At 42.3% G+C, this 26,871-nt stretch overlaps 1 protein-coding gene across 1 annotated transcript; it reads left to right on the top strand.

Moving 5' to 3' along the window:
* Nucleotides 1-671: 671 nt before the first annotated feature.
* Nucleotides 672-26,871, top strand: RDH10 (retinol dehydrogenase 10). Its single transcript, XM_066623680.1, has 6 exons — nt 672-1,100; nt 3,711-3,943; nt 21,278-21,376; nt 22,889-23,034; nt 23,565-23,696; nt 25,642-26,871. Exons 1-6 carry the CDS (start codon nt 800-802, stop codon nt 25,763-25,765), a joined length of 1,035 nt encoding a protein of 344 aa, XP_066479777.1. The 5' UTR covers nt 672-799; the 3' UTR covers nt 25,766-26,871.

Genomic DNA, 26,871 nt, shown 5'->3' with positions numbered 1-26,871 from the left:
AGCGAGCGCTGGCGTTGGGCGGCGCAAGTTGCAGCGCGAGGGGGCGTCGCGTGTGCGGCTGGGCCGGCCCGAGCTCTGCATTCAGTGCGGGGTGGCGCTGCTGCTGGGCGGAAATGTGCTGGGGGAAGGCCCAGGAATGCTAAGTGGGCGCGGAGGAGGAGGGGCCGGCCTGGGAAGCAGCCTGGGCGATGCTGGGGGTGGCGGAGGGGGGCCTGGCTCCCTCTCGCCGGGGCTATATAGAGCACCGAGCGCCGCGAACATGCTCACTTTCCGGGGCGAGGTGCTGAGCGCTGGCACGGCCGCGGGGCGCAGGGGCAGGTAGGGCTGGGGCGCGCAGCTGGCCGAGGGCTCGCCTGCCTCCCTCTTCAGCGTCCCCCCGCGCAGGGCTGGAAGGCGGCGGCAGCACCGTAAGCGCTCCTTTAGGGAGAGCGTAGGAGAGCCTGGAAGGCGCCACCAGCCGCAGCGGACTTCCAGTGGCACCGGCGCCCGTGCGCAAAGTTGTTCTCCAGGCTCCCGCAACTCCGGGTTGGCTTGCTGGCCTCTGCGGGGTCCCGGAGGGTGGCGGGCGCTGCGCTTCGTCTCCTGCCCGGAGGAGCCCGAGGCTTAGCCAGGTGCCCGCAGGCGCTCTTGGCCACTGGGAGGGGAGGCTCTCTCCGCGCCTGAGACTGTGCCTGTGCCTGTGCCTGGCTATGCTCCGGCGCGGGGCTCCTCGCTGACTTGTCGAGGCGCTCTCGGGGCGGGGGGCTCCCAGGCGGCCGGCCACTGCGCACTGGTTCGAGGGCGCCCCGTCCACGAAGCCATGAACATCGCGCTGGAGTTCTTCGTGGTCACCTTCAAGGTGCTCTGGGCGTTCGTGGTGGCCGCGGCCAAGTGGCTCATGCGCCCCAAGGAGAAGAGCGTGGCCGGGCAGGTGTGCCTCATCACCGGCGCCGGCAGCGGGCTGGGCCGCCTCTTCGCCCTGGAGTTCGCCCGCCGCCGGGCGCGCTTGGTGCTGTGGGACATCAACACGCAGAGCAACGAGGAGACGGCCGGCATGGTGCGCCACATCTACCGGGAGATCTCCGAGGAAGCTGCTGCTGCTGCTGCTGCTGCCCAGCAAGGTGAGGGCGGCGGTGCGTGGAGAGCGGGGAGCCCCACGCTCCGCGAGTGAAGAGGAGTGTGTGTGGCTCACAAACACACGTGAACGCGCATGCACACGTTCAAGTCTGGCGGGGGAGTAGGGAGAGAAAACCTTCCACCTCGCTTGCCAGGGCAGCAAGAAGACCGACAGCCGAAACTATGGCCTCATCCCCGGCTCTTAAGCAGAGACTTCCTGCTGCACCTGAAGTTATAGAGTGAGGGCCCGATCCTGTCCAACTTTCCAGTGCAGCTGCAGTGCAGCCCCTAGGCGAGAGAACAAATGGAACAAAAGGTTCCCTTACCTTGGGGAGACCTCCGTAATTACCCTCCCACCACAGGATGCAGTGCACACCTCGCTACACCAGGGCTGGAAAGTTGGATAGGATTTGGCCCTAAGCCAGCCATTTTCAACCACTGTGCCATGGCACCTTGGTATGCCGTGAATGGTTGCCAGGTGTACCATGGGAATTTGAGAGGAGGTCATTTACTAGTGGGGGATGTGAGCCCCCCATTGGCAGCACAGAGTGGCTTGTCAATTGTCCAAAAACAGAGGGTGTACCTTGGTCATTTTAGCGCCTTGTCAGTGTGCCCTGAGATGAAAAAGGTTGAAAATGGCTGGATTAAGCCCTAAATGCGAGTACTGGTTTTGCTTTAGTAACAGGAGGGATTTCTCTTTGTTTTGAAGCAGAAGGATGGCATTAGTCAAGGCAATGTGAGATGCTATAAGCATGCTTATAGCAAGTTTTAGAGGAGTCTTCTCTGGGTGGCTTGGGGGGAGTGGGGCAGATGGACAGTAGCTGATGTTGTGTATGGTGGGGCAGATGGACAGTAGCTGATGTTGTGTATATAACACATATACACAATATGTGTTCATATAAATCTTCCAACATCTCAGTATGCCCTTAGTAGTCAAGGGCTCCTGAGCTAAAACCATTCAAAATCTTAAAAGAATATTCTTGGAATATTCTCCAAGAATCCAAGAATATTCTTGGAAATATTCTCCAGTCCCCCCCCCCCCCCAAGAAGAATGGAATCATCCTTGACCAGGGTTTTCAGACTTTTCAGTATGAGGGTCACATCATAGCCACTTTCACAGTCTGAAAAAAAATATCAGTTTTTTAAATGAATGAATGAAATTTAAGCAAGTTTTCCTTAAGTCTTTTTTGTAATCGGTATGATATGATTCAGAACAAAAGAGAAATGTGACCATGAAATAATGCAGTGCTTAAACTGTGAAATGATATATAATGAGTAAAAATGCGAAACACTAGCAGATGCTTTGACAAAGAAGACAAGTTGCTGAGGGCCAGATAAAATCCTGTGTGGGGCCGGATATGACCCCTGGGCCACAGTTTGGAGACCCCTGTCCTTGATGAAGGCAGAGATTTACACATGTGAGGAGGGATAGCTGCAACCTCATTCAAAAAATGCCAGGCACAGACAGATGCTACAGAAGGTTATCTGCTTTGAACTCTGGGGTTGGAGTAGGCACCACTTTTTAAATTGCACCTAGATTCAAGTACAAACACTACACACAAATCTAGGAAATCAAAGTAAATAAATCCAGTGGGGAAGGGAGAAGGCAGACCAAACATTTTGTTAAGCTCTGAACTTCTTCTCTGCTTCCTTGATCTGTATATTGTGGAAGAGATGAGAAGGCAGTAGTCCTTTCCTGTGGAACCATTACATACATGGACATGGCAAAGAAGGTCTTGAAATACTTGGCTTTAGAACAGCCTAACCAGAGGGAAAAGAGAGTGGCTGGCAAAATGGCAATTTGTCTCCCTGTAGATTGTGAAATGTGAATTCTGTGAAGTGCCTATTGTAATGAAGCATTTTTGGAAGGGAAAATGGGAATCCTATAGAAAGGATAGTTTGATACACTTAGGCTGAAATCCTAATCACACTTAGGAGTAAGCCCATTGACTATAATGGAACTTAGTTCTGAGTAGACACACATAGGATTGGGCTCTTAGGCTGCAATGCTATGCACACTTTTCTGAGAGTAAGCCCCATTGAAGACAATGAGACTTCTGAGTAGACAAGCATAGATTGTGTACTTATTCAATGCATTGGTCAAATGGTACCACAGTAGTTTATTCTAATTTGATTCATTAAACTTCCTTTTGTTCCTGTGTGCCTTTTTATGTTAAGGTGGACTATTTCTGGTTTAAAACAGGTTCAGGTTGCAGTCCTGTTTTTGGCTGCTTGGGAGTAAATCTCAGTAGAACTCAAAACCCAATGGGACTTCTTTCTATATAAGCATGCACAGAATTGGGCTGCATGTTCCCGCTCCCATTGACCTTGGAATTGCATATTCCAGTTTAATTGATTTATCTAAATCTGTAACTGAAAGAACCAGTTAAGAAAGACAACTCTACTACGTTAACCTTTCACTTTTTGTGCTGGACCAATAGATCATCATGGAAGATGAATTTTGAGGAGTTTGGTCTCTGACTACACTGATATATAGTAGATTGTCACATTTCGCCCCTGGGGGGAAAAATTGATATTGAAATGGGTAGATTGACATCTAAAAACCAAAGAATATTTAGACTTTTTCTGCGCTTTTGTCTGGTTATCTATAACAGCTGGGCATGGTGAAGAAGTGCTACCTCATTTTAACTTGCAAGTTCATGCGTACACTTGTGATGTGAGCAAAAGAGAGAATGTATATACAACTGCTGAGAGAGTCCGCAAGGAGGTTGGTGAAGTCTCCGTCCTGGTCAACAACGCTGGTGTGGTTTCTGGGCATCATCTCCTAGAATGTCCAGATGAGCTTATTGAGAGGACCATGATGGTTAACTGCCATGCACATTTCTGGGTAAATATTTTTTTTTTTCTCAATTTTTGTTCTTCTCTTCTCTTAAATTTCATTTAACATCTGCAGCACCTCCTTTTAAGAAGTAGATGTTTCTGACATTGCACTCTTGTACTTTTTTTTAACCAGGCTGCAGCCTGTGACTCTGGTTCAAAGAATGTTCATTGTACTTAAAGCAATGTGATAATATCATCACAACTAACATGTCCTATTTATTTCAATCAGAGTGTGTCTAATAATCTCTGGATCAGGGCTGTTGTGTTTATGTATCAATGGACCTTCCTGGATGTAAATGTATATATTTGCAGAAGCTCATCATTTCTGCACAGTGCCATCAATATTATGCAAATGTCTAAACTGGGGGTACAATTAGCTTTTGTGCAGGACTTCTTGCTGGCTCTTTAGCAGTGTTATGGTGTGTAATGTGTTATAAAAAGAAAGATGGGAATTTTTAAAATGCCCATTGGAAGTCTATTGTAGTTTGTTTGGAACTGACTCCAACTGACTTATCACAAACTTTTGAAGATATTAAGCTGCCTTACACTGTGGTCCATCAAACCCTGAATGGTCTCCTCAGATTACTTACAGTTGTTTCAACCTTGCTGTCTACAGCTGAGTTACGAACCTTACCTTGAAACTCTGTAGCATCCTTCTGCTAATAGTGTAAAGCAGAGGTTCCCAAACTATGTGCTACAGCACACTCGCAGGCATGTCTCATAGCCTCTTCTTCCTGGCTCGCTGGACTAAGATCACGTGAGATTTTGCATGATGGTGTTGCCACGATGGTGCTTAGGACAAAGGGTGCCACAGCTGTGGTAAGTTTGGGGACCGCTGGTATAAATCTACAATCCTATGCACACCTACCTGGGTATAAGCCTCACTGAACATGGGACTTGTTCATGCATAAACGTATATAAGATTGCACTGTGAGTCTCTAGGAGACTAAGTAGGTACCTCTTTAGTCATTAGAGTGTTCTGGATTATGTATCTTTGCAGAAAGAAGTATTGTAATTATGGCCTTCCTCTGTTTTTCTGGAAAGTGTTGATCAACATAAATTATAAGGGAAAGCATGATACTTCTAGGATTTGCCTATCTGCCTGGCTATGCCCTGAACCTTGCTTGAATAATGTTGTAAAAATCTACTTGCATAACCTTGCAGACCTGCTGCACTATATGCACAGTGCCAGATCTGTAGTTCAGTGGTTATCAAACTCTTTAGGACAGTTTGCATCGCTGTAAGTCCTTGCGGGGATAGAGGGGGGAGGGGGAGAGACAGCAGGGGCGGGGGGAGGCAGCGGCGTGATACCCAAGATGCCGCTCAGGAGGGCTGCAGGGACTGGGAAGCACTCACCAGTCCTTGCAGCAGCCTGTTGGGGGCGTCTGCAGGGCTTCCCAGTCTGCAGAAAGTGAAAGTGGAGCAATCGCGCTCCACTTCTTGTTTTGTGGAAGTAGAGCGCATCGCTCCGCTTTCACTTCTAACGAGCTGGGGAGCCCTACAGGCGCTGGCGCAGGGCTTCCCACAACCGCAACAGGCTGCTGCAGGGACTGGTGAGTGCATCCCAGTCCCTGCAGCCCTCCTGAGCAGTGCAATCCTAGGGATCATGTCGCTACCCCCGCCTCTTCTTCCTGGCTCGCTATATAGCCTTAAGGGGAAAGAAGCGTTGCAGCGCCCCAGTCTGAAAACCACTGCTGTAGTTGAAAATATTTTGAAAACTGTATGTAATTGAAAGTCACAGGCTCAATAAATGCTTGTCTTAAGATAGGAAAAGTTCTGTGCTGAATACTGTTGAGTGAGGACAGTAATCTGAAGGAAGAGCCAATTTCAGTGTATATGAGTTTCATAATTCAAAGGATCATGTCTTAAATATTTTACAAATAGAATTTACTTGGAGGTTTGATTGCATGCAAGAAGTTTTATACATCCAGTTTGTATTCATAAACAGAGAAAAAAACTTGCTAATGGTGTGCTTGAGGCAACATTGTAAAACGTAGAGTTCTTGGAAGTTTTGTCACTTATTACATCATTGTCATTAAAATATGGGAGGATCCTGTACTGTCCAGCTGTTCATGCTTGGGGCATCTAAATCAACAGTTATTTACAGTGTGTGTGTTCTGAACAAATCTTAAAATTAGAAAATAACAATGGAAAAACTAAACCATGTTTTAGAAATCCTTTTGATGGTTTTCTAAGACATTCAAGCTCCTTTTTTCCTTTGAGGCACTCTGGGGCTGTCACAGTTTGTTAATTTTTGGTTTGCAGAAGACTAATCCAATACTACTGTTAGTTATACTAAATTGACCCAGACCATGGTTTGTAGTTTTATATAGTCTAAGTAGCACCTTACAACTCCTGTACTTAACTGACGCTGTCTTATGAACTTCTCTTTATGGGAAATTAGCATGATACTTGTGCTTCGCTGTAGTATTTAACTACTTTAGATCCATTTTGTGTCCAATAAACTGTCTTTTGATTGCAATGAACAGTTGAAATTTAGCATAACTACCCTCTGTAATGAAGCAGCACCTGTAATTATTGAAAGTCATCGTTCCATCGAATGAGTTGACCATTATAATACCACTGCTGGGTATATACAATTTTTGTTTAATAAATTAATTTTGTATTTTTGAATTGGTTTTGTGCTATAATAGCATAGCACCCATGCTTTGCAAAGGTATTCGCAAAAGTAAATGAAAATAAATTAAGGAAAAGTATATGCAGTTTGAATAAAGCAAAGCCCATTGCTGTAGAAAAAGTATGAAGTGAAATTCGAAATACAACATTTGATGACAAAATAACAAAGAGAAGATTGTAGTGAAAAAAAATCACAAAAACACCTATGACCTTTGGTTCTGTACTTAAGGACCACTTTGTAAAACACATTAGTGGTTCTCCCTTTGGGTGCTAGGATCACCAGTCTGCTGGGTGAGCTCACTCTGGAGCAGGCAGCATAGAACCGCCCATGTGAGAAGCAGTCCTCTCTCAAGCTACCTTCCTCTGGGATGGGTTGATGGTCATAGCAACGTATACCTTGAGGGGGAACTACAACCTCTTGAACTGGAAGGGGTGCTCTGATGGTATGCATGGTGTGAACATCGACTCCTCTCCCCCCCCCCCCAGTACAGGCCTTGATGATGTTCCTATGGAGGGCCTTCACTTGCAGCCTGGTATCATTGCAGAGTTTGAGCAGGCTGAGGTTCCTATTGGAGCCCTCACTGAGGAGAAGCTTGTGGGCTGGGAATCCAGGAGGGTTGAGGGTGTTGAGGAACCCCACAGGCTAGTGGACCGCGTCATCAGTTTGCACCTCTGAGTCCACAGACCTGTACTCCATTTCTGCCCCTTCGAACAACTTAAGTAGAGTGTTATTAATGACAGCTATCTTTTTGTTTTTGGGGGTCAGAATGGCACAGTCACACACCACTCCATGGACTTCTCTTTGATATTGGCAATATCAGGGTATTGCCTGGTAATATCCAGGTATTGCCTGGTATCCTGGTTGTGAGTCTCTAGGGTTGTCGCTACTCAGGCCTGCAGGGATAGTAAATTTTCCCACAGACTCAGGATACTCTCTGTCCCTTATTTGGAGTTGGAATTTGGAATATTGCCCAGTGGAGACATTACCTCACAAGTGGACCATCATGTTCTTCCTGAGAGAAAGTTTCCACATGAGGCGCATAACTTTGACACCTTGACACACTCCTTAACTTCGTCAGATCAACTTCCCCTTGGGACTACTTGCAGTGTCTGCCTGTGATGGGGACAATAGTGTGAGCCACCATCTCCCCATTGACATTTAAATACTCAATTGCCATAGCATCTTAAACTGAGGAACCCTCAGCTATTATTTTCAGCAACTACAGTCAAGAGAAAATGCCTCTTGTGAGGGAGCTAGACTGTGCTACAGAAGTCTCGAGCCAGTGCCCATCCCTAACTGTACTCTCACTGGAACAGAGGGAGAAGCAGAGCAAGGGCTGGCAATAGCACAAGTTCTCAGGAGAAAGGCTTGTCAAAATCTTGGGGTAGCAGAACTTTGCACTGAGCCAGAAATGCACTTCAGAGCCAGAAATGTTCAGAGTAAGCACTAAAATGATTGTTATTTTACTGTTACTACCCCTTGCCATACCAACTTAAAAGGGGTTAAGTTAAAAGGGCTGTCCTGGTCTTAGTTGCCATAGGTCTCTCTCAGGCAGTAGCACAGGGAAAAAAGCCAGCCAAGCCTAAGTAATAGGAAGGGTTCTGTAATTCACCCCCAAATTTAGATTCTCGCCTTCAGAGGTTGATTAGCATGAAATTCTGAATTATGTTTTTAAGCATTTGTATGGATAACCTTTGTAAGCAAAAAACTAAGTCGCTGTCTCATCTGACCTAAGAGATATTGAGGAATCCCCCCAGAGGTCAAATTTCTAAAAATCCCTTCTTAGTAAGTCCTTACATCATGGAAGGAATATACTCCCCGAATTTCATGTTTCTAGGTCCAGGGGTTAGGGCTGGGCATTGGTGAGTCAGGATATTTGTATATAGATCGATAATTTTCTTTTGTGAATGCTCATACTGTCAGTTTGTTTCTCAGTCCAAAGTTACAGAGGCTGATGGTTGCCCAAAGACAGATGAACAATTATATGAATCAGAAGAAAAAATCTGAACAATTTGATATGTGGAACTGATCGAAATGACTGCTGACTTAATTTTGTTTAATTGGAACACCATTTTTAGCATAAAAATTCCAGCATCTTGACACTTAAGCAGCAAACTAAATTGCTGATCCACAGCTTGGTTAGCCAAGTATGCTGAAGTGTTATGATCTCAACTCTGAAAGACATGGTCTTGTTGAAGTTTCATTTAATGCAGTGGGACTTACTAATTTGTCCCATTGACATCAATGGCACTGAAACACAGCTAAGGGCCCAATCCCATCCACCTTTCCAGCTCTGATGCAGCCATTACAGCAGGATACATCCTGTGTGCATCCTGTGGTGGTGAGGCAGTAATGAACTTGTTCCCTCAATTTGTTCCTTTACTTTGGGGCTGCATCAGCCTGGAAATTTGGACAGGATTTGATCCCAAAGTTCTAGATCACGTCAGTATTTCAGTGTCATTGACAGGTGTCTTGCCCAAAACTCATTTATGTGATTCACCATGATGTGAACCGTTCTTGGTTGGGTTTAAAAAAAAAAATGAAAACCCATATTTACACCAGCACTGAACTATACCTGCACATAGCATGAACAGTCACCCTTAGTGTTTATGAATACAGGTGAACCCTGTTTATCCACGGATTTTACATCCACTGATCTGGCTCAACACAGGTCCCCTAGACTCGCATTGAGCCAGACTTGGTAGGACTACAAGTGATGTTTTTATACATTTTAAGACCTTTTTATACCTTTTAATGCTTAAAAGCTCTGTGGAGGGCCTCAGAATGCCTTAAAAGGCATAAAAACGTTACTTCCAGTTTCCTGTACCCGAAGGAAACTGGGGGAAACCAGAAGTAGCGTGTTTTTTTGTTTTTTGTTTTGGCTCTGAGAGCCATTCTGAAGCTGCAGAGGAAGCAGGCGGACACATGCTGCTTCTTTGGGCTTCTGAAAACCTTCTGGAGGGGACTAGAGCACAACTCTGGCCCCCTTTGGAGGGCTTAATGGTACAAAGATTGCGGATTTCATTATCTGTTATTTTCAGTATCAGCAGGGGGTCCAAGAATGGATCCCCCACAGATACTGAGGCCCCACATGTAGGGCACATTTTACTCTTCTATTGTGTCCAGAAATGTTATGTCCTGATTGTCGTAGCTGGACTGCATTGCTTTTGGCCTTGAAGACAATTGTCATAGCAATCTTGATTTCAGATTTTAATGTGATTTTTATACTAGTGTAGTTTCCTTGCTAAAACACTTCAGCGTATACATAGCTAGCAAAGTAAAATTGGAAGCCATCAGAGTCAGGTACAGCCTTTACGAAATCTTGCTGTTGGTCGTGATGTTCCATGTTTGATGGAGTTGCTTGCAATTTTACTCACTGTGGCTTTTCTAGTCTGCTGACCTTGATAAAATGAAACTGTGATGAATTTGTTGGTGTTCCAGAATTTTGCTTGTCTTCTGCTTAGCTCAAGAAAGGGCACTATTCTTGTGACATGATGAGAGAACAACTGTCCAGCATTCTTTTTATATGTGCGTCTTAGTTGTCTTTGCAGTTTATAAGTAACAAGCACTGGTTATTGCAGAGACTGAAACCTGTTGCAGATTCTACAAGATAACTATTGCTGACCTAGATTATGAAACCTGCAATAGCAGCAGAATCTAAAATACAGAACAGAAACATTGGCCACGTGTTTAGCATGTTCTATACACACAATAGTCCATGATCAACCCCAGTCAGTTCCATTATAGTGAGAAATTATGTAGTGTGTGTGTTTCTTTCTACAGTCATGTTCTGATACTTTGTTGAGAATACCATCAGCATGACCTTCTTTGGTAACAGGAAACCAGAGTGAATGGTCCAAGAAAACAAAGGCCTGACAAAAGCTTTTGTGAGATATACAGTTGCATCTCACATTATATGTCTGGCTTGCCTCATTTTACTATTCCAATGCAGGTTAAGACCCCAATCCTATCCAACTTTTCAGTGCCGATTAAGCAGTGAAAGATAAGGGAACCTTGAGGAGACCTCTGTGACTGCCCCTCCAAAGCAGGGTGTAGTACACCAGTGGTTCTCACATATTTAGCACCGGGACCCACTTTTTAGAATGAGAAACTGTCAGGACCGACCAGAAGTGATGTCATGACTGGAAGTGACATCATCAGGCAGGAAAATTTTTAACAATCCTAGGCTGCAATCCTATCCAGGATTAAGTCCCATTTACTGTCATGGTTAAAAGAATATACATTGTAGGTTGTTAAAAGTACAAGTCTGTAACATTTCCCCATATGCAGTCACATCCCATGGGAGCATCAAGCCTAATATATTAAAAATAAAATATTGAAGTAAATGGGGACCCACCTGAATTTGGCTGGTGACCCACCTAGTGGGTCCCAACCCACGGTTTGAGAAACACTGCAGTACACACTCTGTTGGCACAGCTGCAACAACACTGGAAAGTTGGATAGGATTGGGCCCCAAGTATGTGCATTCTGAGAAGGAAGATTTCAGCAAGCTACCTCAGAAGAGAAAATTATCCCAATTATATTTCTTCTAGTCTCTCATAGACTGGAGCTGTAGGATGGTTTTGAAATGTAGGATATTCAAGATCAGCTACTCCATTCAGAAAACATGAGACCATCAGAGAACATGATGGTGCTGTGTTACAGCATCCCCAGATCTTGAGGTCAAACATTGCTAGCTCACTTGGAACCTACAGACTGCAAATGCCTGGTTTTGGCCAACCAACTTGTATTGTCTTTGCAGAAGAAATGTGGCAACAGTTTGCCTTGTGATGTCATTGGTACTAACCAAGATAAATGCTACCAAGATTCTCTTATAACCAAGACATGACTTGCAAACTTGCTTCAAACCAATTATCATATTCAGATAATCCTGGTTGGCATTAACCATTATTTAATACTGATGCAGGGACTGCTATAGTTAGAGCAAATAGCAGGAGGGATGGGGAGGAATAGTGAGATCCTCTGGCATCCTCCTGATCTTCTAGCCTGCTACTTCATAGTTACATTTAGGATGAGTTAAAAATAGCTGTGAAATGTATATATCTTCCATACTTTTTTACTTCCTCCAAAGTAAACTGAGAGCGTGCCAGGAAGAATTCATGTTAACAGCATTGCAGACTATTCGGTATATACAGAAAGGCCTATAATTAGTATCACTGCTAAACTAAATGCAAAGCTGATAGATGATGGTTTGACTTGTGTGCAAAAATCTAAAAATAGACCTAGTAGATGATTTTCAGTAGAGGGAGCTTACCTGTAAGCGGGGATGAGCACTTCTGGCTTGTGGCGACTTGACTCATGAAAATGTTGATTTTTCACAGCTTGTGTCATGAATGTAACTGACTTGGATGTGACTCGAAAATGAGTCTTGACTCTAATGTGTGCTTGCGAATCAGTTTCACGTGTGTGCATGCGAGCTAACTTTTTTTCACTGCGCCTGACTTGCGCTTTTCTCATGACTCAAAATGACCCTATAAGCAGTTCAGGTTGAGTTGCAACGACTGCCATTATGACTCCCAAGTTGGAGCTGGCAACTTGCAACTTGGGCACAGTGACTCCAGCACATCCCTGCCTGTGAGTATTCTCTCAGTATATTGTGGGTATTTGTGTTAACCAGTGAAGTTTAGTAAGACAAGTGAGACTTGAAAGAAAATGTTGCAAGTTACATCCAGTCTTTAAGATTACTTGCGCTTAATGATCCAGCCAGTCTAGAACAGGAGTTTTCTTTATGTTATTCAAGCCTTACAGGAGTACCACAGTTTTTCAGTTTGGTGGAAGAGGCCTTTTAAAATGCCTTTTAAAAATTCCCCACCCGTGGGATCTTTCCATCCTATACAGTGCAGGGGCAGGGAACTCGATGTGGCAAAGGGAAAAGGCATCCAGACATTCAATGACTGCCTTGATGGTATAGTCCCTATGAGCATCCGCCCCCCCCCCCGGAAAACTTTTCATTTGCCTTGAGAGGAAAGCTACTATTGTCACAAAGCTACAGTTTGACCATAACAACGTATGCAAAATTGAAATCTTTACTTTCTTAGAATGCTGTCTATAGTTTGGATCTAATCTTATATAAAAGAGAAACTAGGTTGCAGCATAACATTTTTTCTAGATTGTTTCATCTTAGAATATGGAGTAGAAATGCACTCTGTCCCAGGCTTCAGTTTTAAGGGACACTTTCTGAGAGATGTATTGGCATTCCATAATGCACCTGGATTTACAATGATGTTCACTGCAGGGTAACTGGGAATGAAAGTGGTGTGCCATGTGGCATAACATGGGAGGGGAACTTACCCTAATGCATCTCCAATTTGGCAAGGTCTTGATAAATCACAGTATAGCTAGGGTTTTTGTTTTGTTTTGCATGCCAGTGTCTCTTTAACTTGTCACATTCTCTCCTGATTTATATGAGCTGCTTCAAGCATCCAAACTATCTTAGCTTTTTTTTTTTTTTTTTTTGTTCAGGTCCTTGGTACTACAAAGCACATTTGTATTTCTTGAGCAGAAATGTTATTGTGCTCATTAAGCTGGAATTTCTGCTGCTATATAGCAAATGGCTATCTTCTTAAAATGGGTTTCTAGTGCAAAACTGAATTTGCTTTGACAGTTGTGGTGATATAAGAAAAAATAAGATATTAATATTGTAAATCCTCTTGATGTACTTTGGGTAGTCTACTCTTTGTGTACATTTCTGAAGAACAACTAATCCTACTTTTTGCTGTCTGATCTTCTGTCTCTATTTGAAGGAAAGGTATGCTTAAATTTATTGTTGTTAAATTTATCTAGATTTGCACAGAACACTCTTGGGTGCAGTCCTAGGCACACTTAGAAATAAGTCCAATTAAACTCAATGGAAACACTTACTTCAATGAAACATTATTAGATTGTGCTGCACAAATTATTTTCAGTTTCCAGACCCTAGCCTATCCACATGCTTATCCTCTGACATGTCCAGAGGATGGACATGATTTGGTTAAGACCAGTATACTGAGTCTTCTTCACTTCTGAGACCAGGACTTCAGAAGTGGCAGTGTTATGAAAGTAGGATCTCTTTCATAGAACTGTTTGTAGTAGTGGTGTAATATACTTCTCTGTGAATCCACTAAAACAGTATGCCTAAAGAAGAAGGTGCGGATAACTGAAAGTAATGAAAGGTGAGTTTGTGTTGTGTGAAAATGTACAGATATTCGCATTATTCATTTATTCCATAAACAAATGGGAAGTGGTTCGGGTGCTGATCAAATGGAGAGGTGAAGAATTCTCACAGTTTGAAATGGGACACATTAGTAAGTGGAACTTAGGATTGAGGTGCTAGGAAATTCCCAGTGAATAATGAGCAACTGTGTAAAACAAAAGGTGATTCCTTTAGTGGGGCTTGGCTGTTTAGATTCTATACCAAAAATAAACCATAAAGGTTAGTTTATTTTCTAAATGAAATTAAAGCAATGGCTAGACCATTTGGAGCTTCCTGCTGATAAGTATATGTTTTGAGGCCAGATTGTTGAAAAATCAGTTCTTTTTGAATTCCTTTTTCTGTGTTTGGTTCCTTGTGGGTATGTAATTTAAACTACTGGTGCCAGATCATATAAATAGGCTGGTTTCCTAAATCTTACCAGCATTTCTCAGTGATAAGATTTGTCATGGCAGCTTGCTTGCTGCTATGGATCTTGTCCTATAGTATGCAACTGAAAGGGATGATTGCATGCATTTTAGGTTATCACCTGTGAATCAGGAGTGCACCCAACAAACTAGCAGGGGTCCCATATAAACTAAAAACTGAAATGCTGGAGGCATCTGCGGAAAGATCTACCTGAAGATTGTGCTGCTGGCTATCAAACTTTAAGCCAGACTGGGCTCAAAACTCACCAGACTGCAGCAGAATCTTGTACAAAACCCCCCTTCATCATTCTAACCTTTGACTTCATCTTTGGGCAGGGGGTTAACATTCTGTGTCAGACAAATGGCTGTGACAATCAAAACCTGATGTTTGTTTATCCCTTACTAAAGGAAATATTTGAACAACTCATTCCTGTAAGGATAAGCAAGACAACAACTCACTTGTTAGTCTAGTTCCTAGAAACTCCAAAAGAATTTTGTCAACATATTCCCGGTTTTCTGAGATCATTAAACAAGTTTCTGTTCTCCTTTCTCTGTCCTGCCCTGTCACCATTTGAGTGTTTGAATATGAATCCATGTTTCCACAAAGAGTTTGTTGACAAATGTTAACTAGTAGTTATTACCTGTTGTAAGCATTGCTTTTATTACAGCAAATTCTACAAAACCCTTATCTTCATGTATTGTTGCTGTATTTGTAGGATGTTGTATCTAGATGGAGGATAATATCTTGGGTAACAAAGGGAGCATTAGTAGATGAATTGTTGAGTTCTCTTCACCCTTATTTAGCCACTACAAGTGCTCAGGAGAAGAATTTCTTAAATGACATAGTCTTTCCATACATCTGTTCTTGCTGAATAAAGAGTAGTTAATCACTTGTTGCCTGTGAGCCAATATTCTACCAGATATTTGATTTATAAAATCTGCTTTTGTTAAAAGCACTCTAAGTAATGTATAGTTAACTAAGGGCGCAATCCTATCCAATTTTCCAGTGCTGGTGCCACCATGCCAATAGGGTATGCGCTACATCTTATGGTGGTTGGGCAGTCACAGAGGCCTCCTTAAGGCAAGGAAACATTTGTTCTCTTATCTCAGGGCCACAGTGTGGCTGCACCGGTGCTGGAAAATTGAATATCCAACTTTCTAGCACCGGTGCAGCCTCACTGCAGCCCCGAGGTAAGGGAACAAATGTTCCCATACCTTGAGGAGACTTCTGTGGCTGCCTCATCCTTAAGGAAAGCTAAAGTTCATGTCCTCAAAGAGCCTTTTCCTTTGACAATGAGCTGTTGTGTAATGGTAAATACTTGCTGAAGAAAGTGGTTGCAACATGTCTCATGTTTTCCTACTGCTCTCTCAGCGTCTGAATGACAGTAATAGCTTTTTACCTATTAAGTACTCAAGCTTACCCTAGTGGAACACTAATTTAAGATAAGGAGGCAGTGCAGGGACCAGTATATAGTTTTGTTTACTTATATGAATAGTATTGACAACAGCCCTGTGCAGATCAGATAAAATTTAGGGAGAATCAACATGTTGAAAGGGCATCTGGATTGTGCTCACTGCCATTGCTTCATTCAGAATTTCTGTACAGAGCCTGCTGTGTTCAAGTCATCAGCACAGGACTAATGTTGGCACTTGTTTAGGCTGATTTCATGCTGCTAGAAGCACTGGCTACAAGTGATCTGTGACAATATTACTATGCACTGGTGTTAAGCATAGGGTTACCAGATACAAAGTCTGGCAGGGTCTGTAACTGTGGTTTCAGTTAACCCTGTATTGGATCCGGATGAGCCCTCTGCCTCTGCCTACCCCTGCATGCCCCCTCTGGCAGTGGAGGGAGCTGTCCTCCCCTCATCTCTAGAGGGTGTTATGAGGACTGCAGAAGCTGTGTGCATCCATCCACGGTCTCTGCAGGCCTCAGTATAACTGTGTGAGAGAAAAAAGGTTACTTCAGGTTTTACTATAAAACTGGAAGTGACTTTTTAATTGCCTTATAAGGCATTTGATTTCTGGCTCCAAACACCCTCTGGAGGTGAGGGGAGCAGTTTTCAATCACTTCTAAAAACTTTTAAAATCTTTATGAGAAAGGGGTCATGACTTGTACTTGCTACCCTTGAATTTGCTAAAATGGCTTATTGGACAAAGTAGGACTTCAGTGTGAGTTAATTCCGTCCCTACTCAGTTATGTTCTGTTTTTCCCTTTCTTTATGCCTTCTATTGGAAATGTTCACTTTATGAAAACCCATGGAGAACAAACACTTAAGCAGATGTACAGCAACTGTGTCCAGTTTGAGAAAAGAACTTGTGTGTCAAGGAAACCACAACTTGGCACTGGGGGGGGGGGCATAGCATATGGAGTTCTTCTATTCTAGAGTAATGGAAAGTACTGTAACTGCTGCATATATATCAAGGGAATTCCTTCATGGCTGTCAGACCAGTTGAACCAGTTCTTTTGTGCTTGTTAGAGTGGTGCAAAGGAGCTAGTTAACACAGTGAAGGCAGAGGCTTGCAAACTTCTGTCTTTTTTTTTTTTCCTACCTTTTCTGTAAGTACAAATTAGTATTACTAAAGACATGACTTTCACATCATGATGGGCTGCAAGCTGCAGGTGTTGCACAATTGTTACTACCATACTTATTTCCTGGTCTTCTGTTTCAAATGTTTCCAGTTCCAAACTTGCACTGCACTGTTCCATGGCCTCCTTTTTTTAAAGACCAGTTAACAGGTATCCATACTTTACTCACTGTACTTTAGACAGATTAATGCGGCTACAGCTTATAGTACAATAAAATGTGTTCTCCCCCCAACTTGCACCATACTACCACGAACATGTGACATTTCCCATCTTGTTCTGGATGGCACACAAGGATATGCTGTAAAATAGAGAGCATGAAGAAGAGTTGGAAACTGGTGCTCTTTCCCTCAAGCTGAGGGCCAAGAAGTCTGTGAATTGCCACCAATTTTAATAGAGGGGAAGACACATTTGCTATAGGAGAATTGACGCCTGGACACTTAACTATAGTTGTTGTTGGTATTTTGGGGAAGGGGGTGCTGTGCCTTGCAGAGATGCATCATGTGACTGGGGAAGACACTTGTAGATACCTGCCTTGACAATCCATTGTCCAGCTAAATGACTATGGTGAATCTTGCCTCAGTATATGGTGAATCTTGACTGCTACAGTATAGAAAGAGCATACTACATAGTCGTTGGCAACCTTCAGTCTCAAAAGACTATGGTATTGCACTCCGAATGGTGGTTCTGGAACAGCGTCTAGTGTGGCTGAAAAGGCCAATCCGGGAGTGACAATCCCTTCCACACCGGGAGCAAGTGCAGTCTGTCCCTGGTCTGTCTCCCTGGCTATGGGCCTTCCTTCTTTGCCTCTTTGCCTCATACTGTTGGCCAAGTGTCTCTCCAAACTGGGAAAGGCCATGCTGCACAGCCTATACTATACTATACTACATAGTATATACACTACATAGTATTTACTATAGTATATATAGTATACTATATATAGTATATACTATATATACTACATAGTAATAGTACCAAATCTAGGGTTCAAACTAGAGAAACCGGAAGCTCCTCTCTGAGGCATGGGAAGACAGCACACAACCTTCCTGCACCACAGATGCCACTTTGGCTGTATCTGAAGGTCCTCTGTGCCCCCCCCCCCCAGATCTCAATATCCATGAGTTCAGTATCTGTGGGGAGGGGCCTGGGAATGGATCCCTCATGGATACTAAGGACTAACCTGTAATGGTCTTGCTTCCTATTTTAAAAGAACAAAATATTCAAATTTACATTATTTGGGGAGGTATGAAAGCATAATTTGCATGGGCATATCATAACTTTTCAAGCATATTTTTTGGCCTAGAATTTGGGTTGATATTTGGTACAACAAACTGACTGCTGTGTTAAAGCACACTATGAATCAGATTTGGCATAGAATGAAGGCAAAAAAACAAAACAAAACCAGGCTGATTCTGCAACCATCTTTCTGGTAATCAACAACTGAGGCAAGAAATGGAGATTGGGAGACATGTTAATCTTCCATCATCCACCAGCTGCCCAGTGAAAACCTCTTGTGTTATGTTCAAAGATGTGGGTTAGTCATTTTAACACCTGCAGGCAAAAATGCAGTACAAGACCATGTGAAAATCATTGGAGCAAAACTGTTCTGACATCTCCAATTGGAAAATGCAGAGACGCCATAAGAATGGAATTAGATTGAGTCAGCTGTAGTCTTTTTGTACATAAAGTATAAAACTAAAACTGTTCAGGCCATCAATTACCCAATGAGCAAAACTCATATGGCACTGGTTTAAGTTAAAGAAAAAAATCACCAGCTCGTATGCTTTCAGAATATAGTGTGTACGTAAGTCGTTTCTTAATCTTAAACAATGAAACAAACTTCCAGTATCAGTATGAATGCGAATCCTTAATTATGCAGCACTGATGTGTAAAATTGTCCTACTTTTTTTTTCCATTTATAGATACAATAACTTTGGCAGAAATGCAGTTTTCGCACATTGTCACTTCCTGCAAGCACATGGCAGGTGCAAAGTGACTGCTGTAATTATACATGCCTGAATCTTACAAATGGATTTCAGTTGGTGGAATCCCAAATTACTCCATGGAGGCATAGCCAGGTGTCATAGGATGAGATTATGGCAGGAGCTGTGTCTGTGGAGACGAACTTATGTTTTGTATTTTCCAAGTTAGTCTTTGTAATTTTGATTATGTTAGGCTTCTAAAAAACAACCAGCAAACATTCATTTTTAAAGATATATTTTTGGCTTGTACTTAGAGCTGTTCAGCTAGATATTTTCTGTGAAGCTTTTCTATAGACCTGAAAATAAGCTAGAGTAGGGACAAGCAGCTTGAGTCCCAGGAGCCACATCTGTCCAACAAAGGGTTTCCATCTGTTTCCCACATAGCTCCTGATCCAAGGCCCTTCCCCCATCCATTATGTATCTAGCAGCTTTTGCCCAAGTAATGAGTTTTTCAGGCCCTCTCTCTCCTATGTGAACAGCGAGGCCATGGTAGAGCCTGTTTCTCTTTGGGCTTTTCTGCTATCTTGTCAGAGGGCATCTTGTCTTGTGCACAAGCCAAGATACTGGGAAATGCTAGTGAGCAGCTGAGGTGCCTTCTAAGCGGCAGTCTCCTCCAAAGTCTCTCACTCATGTTTCAGGAGAAAGGAATGAAAGGGCTCTTTGCTGCCTACTCAGCTTGTGTGAGTCAGAGGGGGAGCTAGTGTTTGATCCTTCAGCCTTGCTCAGCTGAAAATTCTACAAAACCAGAAGCTGCCTGGTAATCTAAAGCTGTGGAAAGTAAAGGTACTTTGGGGGGGGGGCAGGGTCTTGGAAGCTACTAGCACAAACTAGTGACTTGGAGAAGTGAGCCAAGTGTGAAATTGCAACTTGAACTCACAGTTCTTTTGAGTTTGAGTTACTTACACCCACCCTCTATGCACAGTGTTGCTCGATATTTCACCCATGCACTAAACAAGGCTGGGTTGAGAGTTCAACCTGGGTCCCTAAGAGCCAGGGAGGACCTGATGGGAGAATGGGAAATCAACTACCAAGATATGATCATACTTGTGGGAGGGGTTAAGTCCAGGAGTCCTCCTAGCACCCCTGATCTAGAATATTCTAACAGTGTCAAGAATTTGGGCAAAATAGTGTGAACTATCTTTCTGCAATATCAAATTCAACTTTGATACTAATCATTTTCAAAAGCTGGCTCATATATATTTTAAATCTGGTGTATAATTGCTCATTAAATCAGACTTCATGATGGAGGCCTGGGAGGTTACTAATATAATCTTTAATGCTGACAAATGCATGGAAATTTATTTTAAAAGCAGGCTTACTATGCTTAAGAAATAGCCATAGCTTTTGTAAAGTGAAGCTGGCTCTGCATTTTTATTTTATTTTTTTTCTGAAAGCTTTGAACTCATGAGCAAAGCAGAAGCAATTAGGATAACAAACCTAGATTTTTTTTTTAGGTGAGAAATGAAGAGGATATGCGTTGCAGCTGTTGGGCAGAATAAGAGGCCAGAAGACAGAACTTGTGGTTTTTATGATAACAGCCACGATAGAAAAGTGATGCAGCTGATTTTTAAAAAGTTAATTATTAAATGGTCACATGTTTAACATACGTTTAAAGTTCATGAGATCTACACCAGGCAAAGTTGCCAAAAGATGTTGCAAAATGTAGAGAACTAGTAGAAGTCAATGCAGTGCAACTTGTATGTGTACAGTTAAGAAGTTCCCACCTTCCATTTTTGGCTTTTTAATGGTTGCTAAACTGAAACTATTTTGGATAAAGTGTTGCTGTTTGGTGGAAGACAGAAGCCCCTCTGATGTCACAGTGAAATACGATGACTGCATTCATAAAATTACTGCCTGTTCTGCTTTATAGATAATATACACCCTGTCAGTGTTTACTAACTAGCAAGAGAAACAATCTTAATAAAATGTAGTTCCCATCATTCATGAAGGCCCAAAGAAACAATGAATATAGAGTTTTGTGGAAGGAGAATGCATGGGTTGTGTGCTTCTGGAGCTGGAATTCTGGGTGCGATGTGTGCTAAGCATTGATTTGATGAATAAAAATCCATTGACTTTACGCATTTTTGTGACACTTTGAGCCAGCACAGGGATGGTTGTGCCAGCTCATGAAGACATTAGGATTGTGCTGTCAGTTGGACAACAGCAGACCGTAGGGGGAGAGAGATTAGTCACACCTGAGCAGGTTATACTAGTATCCTGCAGATGGACATTATTTATTTATTTAAAACATTTATACCCCACATTTCCAAAAGCTTAAGGCTTCTTACAAAATACTTAAAACAGCATAAAGTGATAAAAGAACTGTTCTGTTGCAAGTCCCATTGTATCTGATCTAATGGGCACCTTGGATATGATTGTATCTGCTTTACTCAAACTTGGTACATTTACTGAAGCATCTCTGTAGAAAATTTAATTCTGAGGGTAGTTTTGACTTTGGGCTGATGGACTGGTGCAATGAATGACTGATTCGTAACACTCTTGCTTTCTATATTCTAGACCACTAAAGCATTCCTTCCCAAAATGCTGGAACTGAATCACGGGCACATTGTGACAGTTGCAAGCTCCCTAGGACTGTTCAGCACTGCTGGAGTGGAGGTTTGTTGAGTTTGTTGAAACTCCCCATGTGGATCAAAGTAGTTTATGTTGTTAAAGTTACCATACAAAAGTTAACATATAGGCCACTCGAGGAAAGATTTTCAGATATTTGGAAGGTAACACCTCAAGCATGGCTCTACATTCTGTTAAAAAGTACCACATTGAATTAAGTTGAAAGGAATTTTAATATACTACAGGTAGCATTTCTCTTTGTTTTGCTTCCTAGAAATTATCACTTTGGGGAACATTGCTCATTCTTTCTGAAATGCTCAGCAATATAGAATCTTGACACTTGAACCATTCTCTTCACACACCTGTCCCACAGTGCCATCTGCCAGGTTGCTGGGAGGCCACCAAATCCTGCATACCCCTCCCCCCCAGCTTACTGGCAGCAGCTCCTCCTCCAGTTGAGAGGAATCTCTGCCAGTTCATCAGTACTGGAAGGTTCAGACAGTTGGTCTGGTCAGGTGGTCCCTTAGCCTGGCTGACTGTGCCATCCAGTCAGTGCTGGTGACTTTCTTTGCCACCAGAAACACAGCACTTAAGAATTCCTTCTCTCTATGTCATGCTTGTGAACTTGTAATCTTCAGTTTCAGTTGTTTTTCTTTTTTCCTGTTTAAGGTGGCCACAATTGAGCAGCCATGGGTCATTGTCTCTAATCTTGCTGCACTTTTCAGACTACCAACAATAACTCATTTACATCTTTTTGATTGTCTAAGCCTCCCAGCATCCACAGCTCCAGCAGCATCAAAATGGCGACCGCTGGATTCTGTGGACACCAGGATACCGCTGGAGGTCTCCTCAAGGGAAAAGCGTTTTTTGCTCCCTCACCTCGGGGAGGCAGCAGCCAACGGCAATGGGTCTCCTCAGCTCTGCGCCCACATTTGAGTGGGTGCGGAGCCAAGGAGACCGGTGTTGGGTCACCCAGCGTGGGACGGGGGTCAGAATGTGGTCACATTGAACTTGCCCATTATTTTTCTCACTCTCATGGTTTATTTGTCTCATGCGCTGTGTGTTGTCAAAATTACTAAAGGAAGAATCTTTTATATTCATTAAAAAATAGGAGCAATGGCAAAGACATCTGGTAATATTTCAACACAAAACATCAAAGACATGTTAACTGTCTTTGTGGCTTTCATCACACTACCTCGCTTTCTATAAGGGTTCCATTCCTGGAGCCCCTGCAGATACCAAAAACTGCAGGTAATGAAACCTGCAGTTTAAGGCACCTTTAACCCTCCACTCACCTCTAGAAGGTGTTCTGAGCAGCCAATACTGAAAAGCCTTTTTAAGGCCTCTAAGAGCACAGCTCCCCAGCTTCTGGAGGGTCCAGGTTGAACCATATCTGGCTCTGTGTGGGTCCAGGGGACCCACTTTGAGCCAGATCCATGGATGAAAAATCCATGGAGAAACAGGCTCAAGCTGTATAAGGACATAAGAAAAAAGTAAACTGTTTTGACACTATCTTTGGAATATTCTCATGTTTGCTTGTTTTCTCTTTTACCAATTTAGGATTATTGTGCCAGTAAATTTGGAGTTGTGGGTTTTCATGAATCTCTAAGCCATGAACTGAAGGCAGCTGAAAAAGATGGTATTAAAACAACACTGGTCTGCCCGTACCTTGTAGATACAGGCATGTTCAGAGGCTGCAGAATTAGGTAAGAAGTCTAGCCTGATTTTTACCACCTTACCTAGGAAAAAGGATAACACTCATAACCCTATTGAGTACTGCTGAAACACTTTATTGATGAAGTGATTTTCTTATGCCTTATGCGGCATTCTGAGGCCCAGGGAAGCATGGCTCCAATTGGGTTCGAAGGCTTGGTGGAGGCTGAAATCTGCGGGTTTCAATATCCATGGATTTCCTTCTCCATGGAGGGTTCCTGGAATGAAATCTCTGTGGGTAACAAGGGCCAACTGTAATTGTTTGGATCTTAATAGCATGATCCATCCAAAGTTAAACACTAAGGTTGCAATCCTTTACAAACATAGTATGAAAGTCATGAAAGGCTGAAGAGATGTGGATAGGATTGCACTGTAAGTCTATTTTAATGAGTTGGTTGTCCACTGAAATATCTCATTAAAAACCTGTTGGTTTTAAATAAGACTACTCTTAACCTTGATTGACTGGATTATGCATACATATTTGTGAGCATATTTTTAAGTTTTATGCATTTTTTTACCCCAGAAAAGAAATTGAACCATTCCTTCCACCTCTGAAACCAGATTACTGTGTAAAGCAAGCTATGAGAGCTATACTTACAGACCAGCCTATGATCTGTACACCTCGCCTGATGTATATGGTCACCTTCATGAAAAGGTAACAACTCTGGAAATACTGACTAGCATTTAAAATGTTCACTTTTCACAGCTAAATGGACTATTTTGTAGGAGCACTGTACCTTTTAGGACTTGTGCATGAATCTTTCCTTTTATTTGTGAGAAATATTGAACAAATAAAACCAGCAGCTCCTAGTTGGGGCCGAAAGCACTTTTACCTTTTAAACCTCCTCTCCCACTTAAAAAAATGCAGTTGGATGTTCCCTTGTCATACTAGTTTTGAGGACTTCCATTGGGTTAGGAGTATCTAGTGGCAGAGAATTTGACAGCCTAAATTGGCACAGATTGTAAGCCCTAAAATCACTTGGATCTTGCATTGGAGGAGAACCAAACTCGGGGCTCTCTACAGGAACTCCTTTTTGTTTTATGAATGTCCACACTCAGTGCAAATCTGCAAGCCTGGTGTCCATCAGACCTGTAAAGTTTTTGTTGTGTTGTATGAGCACAGTTGGAGCATTCAAATAATGCTGACATGAGGACATGTCTACAGGACTTCCTCTTAGTAAATGCTTTCACATGCATGGGATTTCTGGGCAATGGGCAAGTGTTCGTTGCAGCCATGTTCCTTCCAAAAGGAGAAACAAGAGCTTTACTCAGGCTGCATTAGCACTGTAAGGATCAGTGAAAGCTACTCTTGGGAAGCACTGGATTTGGAAGAAGCATGAGGATTTGAAATTACCATAAAGCAGGCGTTTTCATGCATCAAATCCTATCACAGACCAGCTCATTGCTTTGTGAATATAGTGTGCCATAAGGAGGTGATTCATTCAAGAAGTACTTTTCTGACTAGAGCAGCAGTCTCCAAACTGGAGACCGCTGTGCACTGGGAATGCCTTTCCCAGCGTGACACATGCTTACCATTCTGGCGTGCCATGGCTCTCCATGTCTCCATATCGGGACAGTGCGATGCTCTGGGCAGTCGTATCTATGGTGCAGTGCCCCAGTGGGCAGTCGTGACTTCCCAGAGCATCGTGTCATCCTGATATGGGGACATGGAGAGCCATGGCATGCCAGAATGGTAAGCACCGGTTGCGGTATGGGGAGGATTCTCTCAAACCCTGGATCTGGCCTGTGGGTTAGGCATTGGAGAGAGCTGGACTAGAGGAACTGTTTGTTTAATCTATATAGGTCATGTGTATAACTTGTAGCCAAACTCCATAAACATGGGAGGAAAATAGGATTTTCCTTTTTGCCTACTAAGGCCCTAGTCTTAAAGTAAGAATTTTAAGACCCCCCCCCCCCCCACTGTAGATCACTTGCCAACATCTCTCTCATTTGGTTCCTGTGGTCCTTGAAAGTCTGTACTTCAAAATAGTTCTTAAAAGCTGCATCAGACTCAACAGTAGCACCCTAATTCAATAAAGTTCATATGCAAGTTGGAATATAAACTTTAACAGTGAAAATAGAGATTGAGGCTGCAATCCTAACCACACTTTCCTGAGAGTAAGCCCCATTGAACAAAATAGGACTTACTTCTGAGTAGACCTGGTTAGGATTGTGCCCTGAGTGACACTGGAGAAATTTCTAATCTCCTTCTTTTGCCCTATATCTAACAGTTATACAGTATAGTCCTTTACTTTTATCTTATACTTTTAACAAAAGTTCACAGCAATTTATATAAATGAAAAGATGGTGCTTAACTGTTCCAAAAGAGCTCATACTTAAAAAAAAAAAAACAAAGCAAAAGACTGACTTTGTATCAGAGTTTGGTTTACTTTCCAAGAGTTAAGTATATCTTTTCTAAAGCAAAAATATTATGGTCTCTCTATTTACAACTACCTGTTACTTTTGATCATTTTCTGTTTATGTCTTTGACAGTTGTTCTGGGTTTGATATGTGTATCTTTAAAAACCTGTGCTTTATCTGTAATCTTCATGAACTGTCATTTAAAATGCACATAAAATGTTTGTTTCCCCCTCCTTTAGTATCCTGCCTTTTGAAGCAGTTGTGTGCATGTACCGATTCTTGGGAGCAGACAAGTGCATGTACCCTTTCATTGCTCAACGAAAACAGGCCACAAACAACAATGAAGCAAAAAATGGAATTTAACCTTTCATAGTGGACTGATTTGTAGCTGAATTATGATCAAAATACATGACTGAAATGGTGAAGTGCACTTGCATTTAGCTAATGCAATTGTAAACATTTTATTGTGGCATTCTCTTGGATCTTATACTTGTATAGTGAACATAAAAATCAATGTTTTTATATACTGTATATAAAGTAATTTAGAGTTCTTGGAAATTGCGACAGGCAAAGTGAATTTATAAAATGTAGTGGTCACCCTTGCCCTTCTGGAATTTTACTCAGTGTACAGTAATGTTAGTCTTGCTACTGTTTTGTAGAGAGAAACTATGTAAGATTTGTTCCTAAGATGGCTGTTCCAAATAGCAGGTGCAATTGTTTCAGCAACTGTTATCTTTCCTATGGTGGGTGTTGTGGGGTTCACCCAGCCTGTGTGGGAACAGTTAAATTTTAATGAAAGTCTATGTGACAATGGCATATATTGAATGCTAAATCTTCCCCAATTTAAAAGAAAAAATTGTTTTATGAACGTCTTAGACTGGTTAAACAGAATATGTCTCATTCCTAAAATGTAGTCTATGGCTTACCCCCACCCCATCAAAGTCATTAATTTTTTTAAAACTCTCATTTCTGTTTATGATTGCAGAGATGTAAGCTCAACTACTTCTGTCCCCTATATTTCATGTGCAAGTGTCTTCAGAGACCCTCCAGAGTTGTGTAATGACTCTGATCTCTTTACCTGAACTCCTACCTAAATTGCAATGCAAACCACCTAGGAGAAGAAAAATATTAAATTTGGAATCTAATGCCAACTAATGCAGACTTAAAATGCTGAATGCAACTTGAATGTTGGAGATTGGAAAGGATGTAAAAACTTTTATATTAAAAAAAAAAAAGCTGTATTCACATTGTAGAACAGAAAATGACACTTTTACAGTATTTTTTTGAAAACAATTTTGTGCCTTGAATTTGGTAATCTGTATTAGTGGAATATTGTAATGGTGAACTTCTACCTCTATATCTAAATGTATACCATCCACTTGTAAATTGCTATAATATGAATCCTGTGACTTTTTTTAGAATGTCATGTTAAATAGTGACCAACTTTTGTGGTTATTAAAGTGAGCCAC

Source organism: Tiliqua scincoides, chromosome 4 (genome assembly GCF_035046505.1).
Source record: "Tiliqua scincoides isolate rTilSci1 chromosome 4, rTilSci1.hap2, whole genome shotgun sequence".
Lineage (NCBI taxonomy): Eukaryota > Metazoa > Chordata > Lepidosauria > Squamata > Scincidae > Tiliqua > Tiliqua scincoides.
The sequence above is the reverse complement of the archived record's forward strand: the minus strand, read 5'-3'. Positions and strand labels throughout refer to the sequence as shown.

Bases quoted from the DNA above. Each gene is read 5' to 3' on its own strand.
- RDH10 (XM_066623680.1), top strand. From the start codon at position 800: ATGAACATCGCGCTGGAGTTCTTCGTGGTCACCTTCAAGGTGCTCTGG. The intron at 3,944-21,277 runs GTAAATATTTTT...TCTATATTCTAG, and splicing joins ACTGCCATGCACATTTCTGG to ACCACTAAAGCATTCCTTCC. The intron at 21,377-22,888 runs GTTTGTTGAGTT...TTACCAATTTAG, and splicing joins TCAGCACTGCTGGAGTGGAG to GATTATTGTGCCAGTAAATT.